This window comes from Myotis daubentonii, chromosome 3, assembly GCF_963259705.1.
Source record: "Myotis daubentonii chromosome 3, mMyoDau2.1, whole genome shotgun sequence".
NCBI lineage: Eukaryota > Metazoa > Chordata > Mammalia > Chiroptera > Vespertilionidae > Myotis > Myotis daubentonii.
The window spans coordinates 117,922,503-117,935,974 of NC_081842.1; the positions used below are offsets into that span (position 1 = coordinate 117,922,503).

Sequence of the window (13,472 nt, forward strand, 5' to 3'; positions counted from 1 at the left end):
TGTGGATCTTACCCTTTCCTTCATGGGGATCTGGCAGTGACTTTCTTGTGCCACCAGCCAGGGAAAGGAGGGTTGAGTATGAGAGGCTCAAGTGGGGGCACTTTTGATTTTATCTTGGGGGTGGCAGGGTACCCTGATGGGAAGTTGATGACAGTGTGATTTGGGGAGGGTGGGGATCAGGGTGAAGGCAGCAGTTCAGTTTTTTGCTTCTACATTTCTTTCTGATGTTGTCAAGTCCCTTGAATCCTATAAGACCTGCAAATGACCATTTCCCATTTACTTTAATAGACTCATAGCTCAAACAGAAGCCACAGTTCTGTTCTCCACTGGCCCTGCCCCCCTGGACTACTGGACAAGCAGTCCACCTCACTCAGTTGGGCCCAGCAGGGGGATGGGCTGTGCCTATAATGAGGGCCAAACTGGGGAGGGATTCCATGAGCACATTCTGACCTGTGGCCACCATCACCATCTTCCTACACTCTTATAACAAACCAACACCCTCTATGTGGCAGGGGTTGCCATGGGCAATGGGTTCCTGGAGCATGGCGGCTCTGGGGATCCAGGCTAGGAGGCCTTCTTGAGGAGGTATCATTCCTGGCTCTTATGTTCACTTGGTCAGTCACATGTTAGGTTTTTCAGAGCTCCCATAGAGCCACCCTATCCCTATCCAGTGTGGGGTTTTGTTTCTCCTTGCATTGGACCCTGTGTCCTAACCGTGATCCTATTATTGCAGCCTTTCTCTGAGGGTCTTTCCCATCCCCTCACAGGCTATATTAATCCATTTGTCAATTGTTGGCATAACAACGGCACCTAATTTTCATTGTTCATTTAAATATCAGAGGAAAATAGCCTCCTTGCATCTCAAACCATGCTGGTTCCCTGTCTCTACAGCTTCCTTTGTCAGAGCAGTTGTGAAGGAGCTATGGAGAGGAAGTCTGATGACCAGTTCTTGGCTGTGCCCCAGCATGACTTGGGGAAGGGCTCCCCATTCTCTAAGCCTCAGGTTCCTCATCTGAGTAATGGGAGGGCAGCACTGTGTAATGGTGACTCCTTCTGGCTCTAAAGCTCTAGGAAACGCTAACATTAAGGCCACTTTCACCTCACTGTCATGGTCCAGGCCTTGGCCAACCCCAGTGCTATTGAGTTGTTTGTGGTGGGGACTCAATCCCCCAGGTGCTATGACAGATGTCTGCAACCAGGCCAGTTACATGAAGCAGTGGCAGAGTCAGAGCCCTACTTGGATGAATGGGTGGAGAGTAGATGGAGAGTCATTGTCCCTGCCTTTGAGGTTTCCCACAGTCTGGGTAAAGGGTTCTCACTCTGGCTGGGGGGTGGAGACACTGGGGAAGGCATCAGAGAATGATATTTGGGCTGATATTTGAAGGTTGAGTAGGAGGTTGCTGAGCAGATGAAGAAAGCAACCCAGGAATTGGAAACAGCAAAAGCAAAGGCACTGGGGTGGGAAAGTGCCTGGTGCATATTGGGAGGAGCTATATTGTAGGGAAGGTATCTGGGAATGAGGCTAGAAAGAGAGTGAGGCGCTGGATGACAACCCAGGTGATGCTTGAGCAGGTAAAATGCCATATTGTCCACTTCGGGTAAACAACCCTCAACCTCCAAACTAAGTTATGCCAATGCCATTTAGTTTACTATGTTTAGTAAGATCAGAGAAGTCCATGATTTGCAAGTGGTTTCTATTAAAAATGATTGAAATTGAAAAGGTAACTTGGCACTTAATGAGGTAAGCTTTATTTATCTGGATAATTTCTCTTCTGAGGACTGACTAGCTTTCCTGAGATGTCACACTAGAGAGTTCCATGTTCTGTGCAGCTGTCCCCAGTTTTTTTTTTTTACAGCATCCAACATTCATATGAATAAGTTCCATTCTGTGTGGAACCCATACCCGGTTATATGCTAAATTATCCATGTTCCTGTGGTGCCATCCCATCAGGGGCCACTGTAGCCTGGGAAGCAGGTCGCCTGGGTCAGTCATTGTCAGGGTTCATCCCTTCATCTCTCTGGGTCTCACTTTCCCTGTCTGACAAATAAGAGGTTGGGCAGGAGGGGTATCACAGAGTTTCCTCCTAGACCCAACATTCTGGCTGTGATACAGGGATGTTTGTTTCACTGCTATGAAGAATAACATATTAATGACCCATAGACACAGAGAGGAAAGCTGGAATGGATCATAATGCAAATGTAATTGATTTTTACAGCTGCCAGTAAGATACAGCCTGCTCAAAAGACAAGGACATTGTAGTGGCCATAGGCAGTTTAGGTATAGTCTGGAATTCAGGTATTTGTGGACTGGCTCTGGCAGGCTTCAGAGTCTCCTAGAAAATGCTATAAGATGTCAGAAGACTTCTAATCCCTTGGCTTACTATGTCTTTTATTTATTTATTTATTTATTTATTTATTTATTTCACTGGCCTTTTTTTCTTATGGTAATAAACACTTATTTAAAAATTTGAACACTGTGCAAGGGCATAAAGTGAAAAGTCTTCCTTCCTCCTTCCTACTCTGTCCCACCTAGTCCTCCAACTTAGAGGGCAGGGGCCCATTTCCAGGAATCTCTGGAACCCCCAGCTTCTCTTCCCAGAGGCAAGCCTTGTACCTGTTTCTTGGGTCCCCTTTAAGAAATAGTCTACACTTACATTGCCCTATATATGCACTAGTGTTCTATATATCTTATTGTAAATACATTTCACATTTTCTGTACTTTCAATGTCAATGTTATGTCTCAGATCTTTTCCCATAAGTGTGTATGATGCTGCCACCATCATTTAAACATAGTACTCCATTTAAGTACCACAGTTTACTTAGTCAGTCCCCACTGAGGGACATTGTGTGTTTCCTCCTCTGTGTTTTGCTGTTACAAACAACTAAATCCTTGGACCTAACCCTTTGTGCACATGGGTAGAGAGTTTGTAGGATTTTTTCTTAATAGTGAATTGTACTATCTTGTGTCCATCTTGTCTGAAGGTCACCTGGCCTGACCCTGTTGTTTTATTTTATTTTTATTTCATCCTGATGTAGCTACCTACTACTACTACTACTACTACCACTACTATTACTACTACTACTACTACTACTTATTATTATTATTATTATTAAAATCTTTATTGTTGAGAATATTACATATATCCCTCTTCCCCCCCCCCATTATCCCCCTCCACCTGGTTCCCACCCTGCCCCTTTACCATCCTATTGTCTGTGTCCATAGGTAATGCATATATGCATATAAGATCTTTGGTTAATCTCTTCCAACCCCTCTTCCCCCTTCTCTCTGAGATTCGTCAATCTGTTCCATGTTTCCATACCTCTGATTCTATTTTATTCACTAGTTTATTTTGTTCATTAGATATCTTGTTAGTTTATCTTTATATTCAATAGTTTATACATATGTATTTATTGCCATTTTATTGTTCTTTCTTCCTCCTCCTCCTCCTCCTCCTCCTCCTCCTCCTCCTCCTCGTCCTTCCTCCTTCTCCTCCATCTTCTTCTCCCTCTTCTTAAAGAATACCTTTCAACATTTCATGTAATACTGCTTTGCTGGTGATGAACTCCTTTAGCTTTTTCTTGTCTATAAAGCTCTTTTTAAAAAAATATATATATATATATATTTTTTTTTAAATATATTTTATTGATTTTTTACAGAGAGGAAGGGAGAGAGATAGAGAGTTAGAAACATCGATGAGAGAGAAACATCGATCAGCTGCCTCCTGCACATCTCCTACTGGGGATATGCCCGCAACCCAGGTACATGCCCTTGACCGGAATCGAACCTGGGACCTTTCAGTCCGCAGGCCGACGCTCTATCCACTGAGCCAAACCGGTTTCGGCTAAAAAAATATATATTTTTTATTTATTTCAGAAAGGACGGGAAAGGGAGAGAGAGATAGAAACATCAATGATGACCCCTAACCAGTTTGGCTCAGTGGATAGAGCGTCAACCTGCGGACCCAAGGGTCCCAGGTTTGATTCAGGTCAAGGGCACGTACCTTGGTTGCAGGCTCCTCCCTGGCCCAGGCCCTGGTTGGGGCTTGTGCAGGAGGCAACCAATTGAAGTGTTTCTTTCACATCAGTGTTTCTGTCTTTCCCTCTCTCTTCCACTCTCTCTAAAGAAAAAGAAAGAAAGAAAGAAAAATCAATGATGAGAGAGAATCATTCATTGGCTGCCTCCTGCATGCCCCACACTGGATATCGAGCTTGAAACAAGGGCATATGGCCTGACCAGGAATTGAACCATGACCTCCTGGTTCATAGGTTGACATTCAACCACTGAGCCATGCCAGTAGGCCATCTGTGAAGCTCTTCACCTGACCTTCAATTCCAAATGATAGCTCTGCTGGGTAGAGTAATCTTAGTTATAGGTCCTTGCTTTTCATCACTTTGAATATTTCTTGCCACTCCCTTCTGGCATGCAAAGTTTCTGTTGAGAAATAGGCTGACAGCTGTATGGCACTCCATTGTAAGTAACTAACTGCTATTCTCTTACTGCTTTTAAGATTCTCTCTTTGTCTGTAACTCTTGGCATTTTAAGTATGATGTGTCTTGGTGTGGGCCTCTTTGGGTTCCTCTTGTTTGGGACTCTGCACTTCCTGGGCTTGTAAGTCTATTTCTTTCACCAGGTAGGGGAAGCTTTTTGTCATTATTTCTTCAAGTAGGTTTTCAATACCTTTCGTGCTCTCTCTCCTTCTGGCACCCCCATAATGTGAATGTTGGTATGCTTAAAGTTATCTCAAAGGCTTTTTACACTATCTTCATATTTTCTTATTCTTTTTTGTTTTCGCTCTTCTGATTGGGTGTTTTTTGCTTCCTCATATTTCAAATCATTAATTTGATTCTCAGAATCCTCTACTCTACTGTTGAATCCCTGTAAATTATTCTTTATTTCAGTTAGTGTATGCTTAATTTCTCCCATCCAAGTACTAACCAGGCCTGACCCTGCTTAGCTTCCGAGATCAGACGAGATCGGGCGCATTCAGGGTGGTATGGACGTAGGCTATGCTTAATTTCTGACTGGTCCTTTTTCATGTCTTTGACATTCTCACTAAGATCCTTGAAAGTCTCACTAAATCCCTTGAAGCTCTCATGAAGATCCTTGAGTAACCTTATAATCATTGTTTTGAACTCTGTATCTAGTAGTTTGCTTTCTTCCATTTCTTTCATTTGTAACATGTTTCTTTGTTTCTGTATTTTGTTTGCTTCCCTATGTTTGTTTCTATATATTAGGTAAAGCTGCTATGTTTCCTGGAATTGGTAGAGTGGCCTTGTGTAGTAGGTATCCTGTAGGGCCCAGTGGCTCAGCCTCCCCAGTCACCTGAGTTGGGTAGTCTAGGTGCACACCTGTGTTGGCTGTGTGCACAGTCTTGTTGTAGTTGAGTCTGTTGATGTACTGGGAGAAATTGACCTCCAGGCCAATTAGCTGTGAGGACTGCTGTGACTATAGTGGGAGAGCTGCTATGCAGGAGACATCCTATGGAGCAGGACTTGCTTCAGTGGGTCTTTGGTGCTCACTGAGTCTGCCCCTTGAGTGTGTTGCTTGAGGATGTGTAGAGTTGTAGTCTGCTATGGTCTGAAGCTGTCCACTGGGTGTCCTGGCTCTAGGGTCTCCATGGAGGTGCAAAGTCAGCCACTGCCTGGGGCCACCTGGCAGGAGCTACAGAGAAATCTGCAGATGCCTTCTATTTGTATTGGGTTTGGAATTACCCAGGTGAAGCCCAGCTGTGAAGCAGGGCAGGTTGGTGCTAGTGTTGGGTTTTGGTCCTTTTATTGATAGGCTTGGGGCTTGCTGTCATGAACTGCAGCTTGTTTGAGATATTTTAGCAAAGTCTGAAGTCTGAGCCAGGATAGGTCATTCATATGGAAGAGCTGCTGCAAACAGCTTAGGTGGGGCAGCAAATTGGATGGGTCAGGTTCCCAGGGAATCACCAGGGTGGAGTAAACAGTGTGCTCCAGGCTGATGGAGATTCATATATGGCTGCCAGTCATCCCTGGGACAGGGGAGGTCCCAGCACAGGAACAATGACCCCTTCGAGCATGCCTATCTTGGAGAAAGCTGCCCCAGAGTTCCTGCCCTGATTCCAGACAATCCAGTTCCTCCCCATATGTGTCTGGGTCCCCCAATACCTCCTGGTGCTGGAGTTTGTACAGGTCCAAGTAAATTTGTGCACTGGCCCTTTAAGAGGGACACTTGGGTGTCCAGCAGCTTCAATCCACGCTGGTTTTCACAATCCAAAGTTATGTGGTCTTCTCTTCCAAGCTCTGAGACCATGGATTGGGGGTCTGGTGTGGGGCTATGACCCCTTGCTCTTCACAGGCAGCCTCTACAGGGATAATTTCTTCCCGATTAAAAAACAGCACACGTGGGTGTCAGACCAACCCGTTCCATGCCTCTGCCCTTCCTACCAATCTTAATGTGCTTTCTTCTTTACTTCTCTAATTCAGCCAGCTTTCAGGTGGTTCTGAATGATGGCTGTTCTGTATTTTAGTTGTAATTTTGATGTGGTTGTGGGAGGTGGTGAGTACCCATGTTTACCTACACTGCCATCATGGTTCTCTCTCCTGACCCTGTTGTTTTAATGATCATCTTCCCCCAGGATGTCTGATTCTTCTCTTCCAGGTTTTGTCCATGGAGCCTGAGTCAGGACACTGGTGGTCTGGCTGAAAAGGCAAGGCATAGCTGGAACCAATGTGAAACTTCTTCAGGGAAGCTTCATTTATCTCAGGGTTGACAAAATTTTTCTGTGGAGAGCTATAAGTATTTTAAGCTTTGCAAGCCATACATCTCTGTTGCAATTGTTCAACTCTGTTATAGCACAATAGTATCCATAAAAAATATGTACATGAATGGGTAAAAGACATTATTTTAAAAAAGCAGGCAGTGGACTAAATTTTGCTGTCAAGCTTTCGTTTACCAACCTTTGATTTATTCAGCTGCTGGGCACTTCTGTGTCCCTGGCCTCATAGTAGGCATAAGGGATGCTACAGAGAAGGACACAGGCCCAACCCTGGCAATGGTAGCTCAAGGGTGTGACGAAAGAGCAGCTGTAGAGTAACATGAGAGTGTACTTTACCAGAGGAGTTTGCAACTTGGAGTAGGGGCCAGACAGAGGTGGTTTTCTGGGAGAAGTGACATCAAAAGCTGAAACCCATGTCCTAACCATGAGCCAGCCATAGTGGGGAATTTAGGGGTTTCAAAGAAGTTTAGTATTCCCGAAGGTGTGGTGTGCATAGCAGGGATATGATGAAGGACAGAGCTGGAAACATGAACCAGAAGCAGACCGCACAGGCCTCAAAGCCAGCCAGGTAGGGAGGCGGGCCTTCATCCTGACAGCTCTAGGAGAAGGACTGCAAATTTTACCTTTGGGGCAGTGCCACTTGTCTGGTCCAAGGAGAATAGGGAGGCTATGGAAAATGGAAGGCTTGCCCTAGCCAGTCTGGCTCAGTGGATAGAGTGTCGGCCTGTGTACTAAAGGGTCCTGGCTTCCGGTCAAGGGCACATGCCCGGTTGCAGGCTTGATCCCCACTTGGGGGTGTGCAGGAGGCACCCAATCAATGATTCTCTCTCATCATTGATGTTTCTATCTCTCTCACTCTCTCCATTCCTCTCTGAAATCAATAAAAACATATTTTTAAAAAGAAAGAAAATGGGAGGCTTTTAGAAGCCAGGGCGGGGGAACAAAGTTTGGTTATGGCATGTGAAATGGGCCAAGACAAGCAGCTCAGGACTGAAACCCAGGAAAATACAGTGGAAGTAACATTTTTATGATTTTCTTGTATCCTACAACCCCTCTACATGGGCTCCTATTCATCTCTCAAAGTCAAATCCAAATGTCCCTTTATCTTTGGAGCTTCTCATGGGGAAGAGTTATAGGCTCCTTCCTCCAGACTATCACAGCATCATACTGGGGGACACTTGTCACAGCAGTATCTCCTCATTGATGTCTCAGAAGACATGCACAGAATAAGCACTAATAAATGCTTGATAAATTAAATTAAATGGCAAGGTGAATTAGCCAGGGTAGAGGTGGCTGATGAGCCACATTTTACAGTTGAAAAAATTGAGACTCGGAAGGCTAAGCAATTTGCCCAAATGATACATGTAAGAATTCTTCTCAGTTTAGTCATTTCAGCAGAAAAATTGGCTTTCTCTGTCTCTCCAGGCTGGAACTTTTCTTGCTCACCTCATAATTTGCTAAATTATTAATCTGTGAGGCAGTTAACTGAGCAGAAGCAAGAGGCACATTTAGCAGGAAGATAAAACAAGACAAGAGAATTAGGAGGCATCTGGTTTTCAGACACTCCAAAAGCTAACAGTGAAATTTAACCCTTCTTCTAAATCCCAGCTGGAACAATGTCTGGTGAGTGGTGAGGCCCTGGCCCTGAAGAATTGCCTGGAATTCTTAAAGAATTGGGTCTTGAGGCTGTTGGAGCCTGTCTGGAGTGCCCTAGCAGCTGGTTTGGGGAATTCTCTTAGCTGTTTACTGCAGCCTATTTTTAGAAGGCAGTTCAAGCTGGGGTGGAGTTATGGCCCCCTCTACCCACCCCCACCCCCACCCCCAACTCTTCCCACCTCACCCAACCGGGATGCAGGACAGGATTATGGTCTTTTAATAGTGTGGCTCAGTTGGTTGAGGGTCGGTCCCATGCACGGAGAGATCACTGTTTCTATTCCCAGTCCAGGCACATACCCGGGTTTCGGGCTACATCCCTGGTAGGAAGTGTGCAGGAGGCAGCTGATCTATGTTTCTCTCTTTCCCTAGCCCTTCCTATCTCTCTAAAAAAAACCCAATAAAAACAAATTGAAAAGGACTCAAGATGATGTTCCTATTTTAGTGGGTCTACACTTCCTGAATCCCACAGAACTTCCAGCTGCCTGGCCTGCCAGGTGATGGACTTGTGGGTGGGGTAGCCTAGGATAAGTGGGGTGGGCCCAAGACAAGTGGGGTTTTGATCGTATCTATATCCGCTTGATAGCTCCCAACTATATTTGGCTATTCCATAAGTGTGGGTGCTGGGCACTATGCATGCCTTCATAAAGCCCAAGAATAGATAATAAACAAGTAAATATGCAAATTAAGAACAGCAAGCCATGGTTGCCTATAGTAGGATAAACTGAGCAAGCCTGTGAGAGGAGGTGTGGAAAGTCCCTTAGTTAACCCATTTAAGCTGAGCCTCAGTTTCCTCTTCTGGAAAAATGGGACCTATAATAACTCCACCTGCATTACAATGTCGTCTTGAGGACCAAATATCAGTAAAGAGCTCTAAAATACTAATTAGGGTTATGTTAAGCCTGCTGTGAGGGTCTGAACATTATCTCTGAGTGAAGGAAGGCAGAGGGTTAGATGGGTTTAGGGAGAAAGAAGCTGCTTCCATTAGATCCTCACCAAAAAGTACCCAAAAGGGTGTCCCCAGCCTCAGGATGGGACCTACTCCTTTCTCTGGAAAAGGGCATCCAAGTCTCAGAATTACACCATCTAGGACAGTAAAGGCCCAGTTTTATAAACTGAGGCCAAGATAGGATTGGCAGACATCGGTGCCATCAGCAGAGCAGGCTACAGTTAGCTGGTTTGGGCTTTTGTATCTGTTGTGCTTGCACTTTGGGGGGATCTATGTTGGAGAAGTACACAGCCCGCCCCCGCCCCTAAAGGACCTAGCTTGCTGAAACAGGGGAGGCTGGTGCCTGAGAATCCTGCCCCTGCGCCTGTCACCGCTCCAGCTCCGGCTCTGCTAGTCCCGCCCCTTTCTGCAGCCCCGCCCCTTTCTGCCTTGTCCCCACGCTCCCTCCGGCGACCCCGCCTCCTGGCCCCGCCCCCTCCCGGGCCACATTCCTGCGGCCCGGCCTCGCGTGGCGCCCGGCGGGCGGGGCGGCGGCGGCGGAGGAGGGGGGCCGGGCTTGGCGGCCTGGGTACCTGGCTTGGGGCCGGGGCGGTGGGAACTAGTAGGCACGGGTGGTCGCCCAGGCGATCGCGTGGCGGGTGTTCAGGTCCCCTGGTTGTCCGGCCTGGGCCCCGGGATCCGGCCGCCCCTGGCCGGAGTGGGCGGTTCTTGGCCCGGCCTGGGCCCCGGGCGCCGGGGCCGCCAGCTCCCGCCGCAGCCACCATGTGGTGCCTCCACTGCCATTCGGAGCGGACCCAGTCTCTGCTGGAGCTGGAGCTTGACAGCGGGTAAGGGCCCGGGCGGGCTGAGGCAGGGGGGCCGAGGGGGCGGGAGCTGGAGCGAGGGCGGCGGCGGGGCTGAGGGAGGTCGCCTGCGGGCGGGGCGCCGCGACGCCGGCCGGGCCCAGCCGCGCGCCGCGTAGGGTGGGCTCCTGAGAGCCGGGCGCCGGGCGCTTTGTGCGATGGTTTGCTAGAGACGGCGGGAGTGCGTGTGTGCGCCACGGAGAGGCTCTGGGCATGGTGGGCGAGAGTTCTCGAGACCGTCCGGACGGACGCCTGTGAGACAGGGTGGAGCGTGTCTGTGTTCGTGCGGGGAGCCGGACACAGGACCCGATCTTGTGCGTGTGAGAAACATGCTGCCAGGACGGGCGGTGTGTGTGTTCATGCTCATGAGTGACTGGATACACCCGTGGGAGAAACTGATGGGAGTTGGTATCTGATGGAGGCGGGAGAGCAAGTGGTAGGGAGCTTGTGAGAGGAAGTGTGGCCAGTGGTGTCTGCTCTTGTGTCCTGCAGGCCTGTTTTTGTGAGACCCTAGGCTGGTGCTTGGGATTATGTGTCCACTCTGTCAGGGAGTGTGCGCAAGGCTGAGGGACCGTTCAGGTGTTGTGCACAGGTGGTTCTGGTGTCCTCCAGCCAGGGCCACCTGCGAGTGCACTGGGACACCTGGAACTGAGGAAGGTTGTGTTCTGTGTGGCTACTGTTGTGGCTGTGAGGGGACTGCTGGTGGGATTGGGGGTGTTTGTTCATATATGCCTGGTATGATCAGGAATGGAGAAGGGGAGAGGGAGCAGTGTCCCAGAAACTAACCCTTTTCTGCTTCACAGCCTGTGGGTGGCTGTATGAACATCCAAGGGCCCATATTTATGGCGATAGAGCATGTGTATGTATGAGGAATATTGATTTCCTTGCTCCCCTGGCCAGCACAGCTGCCCCCTGAGCTGTCTTCAGGCCCCTCCTAGGAGCACAGGCTATGAGGTGGGGGGGAGGGGGGACGTTGACAAGCTAATTTGGCTTGTGTCGGGCCCCCTGGGGGATGTCCACCTGCAACCAGCTGGCAGTTGCACTGAAGACATGCATATGTTCCCCTCTGTCTCTTCCTCACCCCAGGTGCCTGAGGCTTCATGTGAGGTGGTGTGGGTGCAATTCCCAAGGACCATTGTTCCTTGCATCTGGGGTGGAGGCCAAACAAGCTGCAGCTGCAGTGCCAGCTGTCTGGAATCAGGGGATCAGTCTGAGAATGAGGGTCCTGATATTCATATCCCGCACATGCCACTGCCTTAAGCAGCTGTCCCACCTGGTATTGCATTCTTGTCCTTGTGGTACTGGCATCCCCATATTGCAGGAGAGAACACGGAGTTTGAGTGTTCAGTCTTGTCAGCACCAAGGCTCTGTGGTTTACTGAGTGCCTGCTGTGTATAGTCGCTGCTCTAGGTGCTGGGGACATATTAGTTCACCCCTCAGCCTCGCCGCAGTTAGGTCACATTTGCTCCTTAGTGCCTGGGATGTGGTTCTGAAGGAAGCCCAGGGAGGGCCAGAGAGAATCAGCCCAGCTTCTGGTCTGCAGAGGCTCAGTCAGGAGCTCCTTGCACTGGCCAGCTTGCCATCTCCCCCTCTCTTAACCCCAAAAGGATGCAGCATGCTGCAGAGACCTTGGGAGAACCCCAGTCTGTAACACTCCAAGACAACCTTTCATGGTATAGTGCACAAGCTTTTCTGATAGCCCTTGTGTGCAGCACCTGATGCTCTGCTATTTGAGCCTTAAAGAGCCCTGGTCTCTCCCTACTCTCCCTTTCTAAATAGGCACGTTGGGTAGGGAATCCAGTGACTTAGGCAGAATATTACAAGGGGAGCCTGGAGTGAAACCCAGATGTTCTGATGTCGGGCCTCTAACAGGCCCCTGTCAGCCCTGCCAGGATTTTCATGCTTTTGCTCAAAGAAGTCTGACTCTGAACTAGTTGTGCTAATATTTACACAGCTTCAGTTCAAAAACAGGGACAGGACTGACATCTGCACAAACAGTGAGATGACTGCTCAAATAGGGGTTTCTGGAAGGGATTGGACAGGGCTCCCTGGATTGTGGGAGCTTGGTGAGCCTATGTGTGTTAACTGGCTGAACTCTGTGGAACACGGGGTCATGGTTTGCTAGGAGAATCGGAGTCAAGGGCAGCTCTGAGAGGCAAACAGACTTTGTTTCAAAGCCTTGCTCAAACTCATGTACAAGCTACCACACCCCTCTTAGCCTCAGTCTCCCCCTCTGCGGAAGGGAATAATAGTACTGCTTCACAGAGGTACCTGAGAAAATGGGTGTCTAAAAGCCTTTGCCCAGCTGGCCAGCCCCAAGCCTTCAGTCAGATGGCTCGATCATTCAAGTCAGCATTCTGTTCTTCCCACTGCCACTAACCCCTTGGATTTTCTTCCTTCCTCTTTTGTAAATTTCCTTGAATTATGATGGAATATCCTCCCATAAGCACAGTGGCAAGCTCTGATGGGCTTAGATCCCGCCAGGAGCGTGGGGAGAGTTCTGCAGAGGTGGCCCAGGTCCCTTGTGTAAATGTGTATTTGTGTGGTGGGGGAGGATGCTCAGAGGCTGTTGAGTGTGATTTTTTTGTCCTCAAAAGCAAATCATAATGAGTTTAAAGGCCATTAAGGCTCTTGAAGAATTATTGTTGTGGCCTTACTGAATCTGGCTGCTCCCATTGCATGAGTTGCTGCTGAGAGAAAAGTTACGGTGATTGTGGTGGAAAACATGGCATGGTTCCCCTGGACCTGCCACTCTTCTGGCTGCATTAGCTGACCCCAGCTGAGTGAGTGCCCTCCAGGCCCTAGGCCCATGACAGGCACCACCCGAGTGAGCAAGTGAATGAGCCCATAGGTTAGACATGCCCTCCTGAGCTTGGAGGGTTGCTTTGTTCTCTGGGGAGATGTTTGTGACCCAAGGGTACCCAATGTTGCACTTTCCTGTTGTTTTGTTTTCTTATTCACTCAGCAAACAGTTACTGAGGGCGTACTTTGCGCTAGACACTGAGCTAGATGTAGAGGAACCAAGGTTAATAATGTGAAACTGTGCATCACAGAGCACAAGCTTTGAGGTCCCATAAAACCCCAATTCTTCCTCTTCCCAGCTGGCTTCAGGTATGTTGCCTCCTCCGTCTGAGCCTTGATTTTGTCATCCATGAAATGGGGCCAAAATTATTTCCTGGGAGGATGTGCTGTTTTGCCTCGTGTCTGGCACATATTAGATGCACCCAGAATGGCAGCTGTTGTCATCACCATCACTATTACACCACCTTTTCCCATTTGTGAAAT

General features: G+C 48.4%; 1 protein-coding gene across 14 annotated transcripts in view; it reads left to right on the forward strand.

Annotated features, from left to right (window-relative positions):
- Positions 1-13,472, forward strand: part of IQSEC1 (IQ motif and Sec7 domain ArfGEF 1) — a 384,674-nt gene that overhangs the window by 292,151 nt on the left and 79,051 nt on the right. For 2 of the 14 annotated variants that reach the window (XM_059688319.1, XM_059688327.1), the window contains exon 1: positions 9,827-10,172. The exons of 11 other annotated variants lie outside the window; for them this stretch is intronic. In XM_059688319.1, coding sequence (XP_059544302.1) covers positions 10,108-10,172 — 65 coding nt within the window. In that variant the 5' untranslated portion in view covers positions 9,827-10,107. Of the gene's footprint in view, positions 1-9,826; positions 10,173-13,472 lie in introns of those variants that run through there. One more of the 14 variants, XM_059688328.1, reaches the window with a different exon arrangement.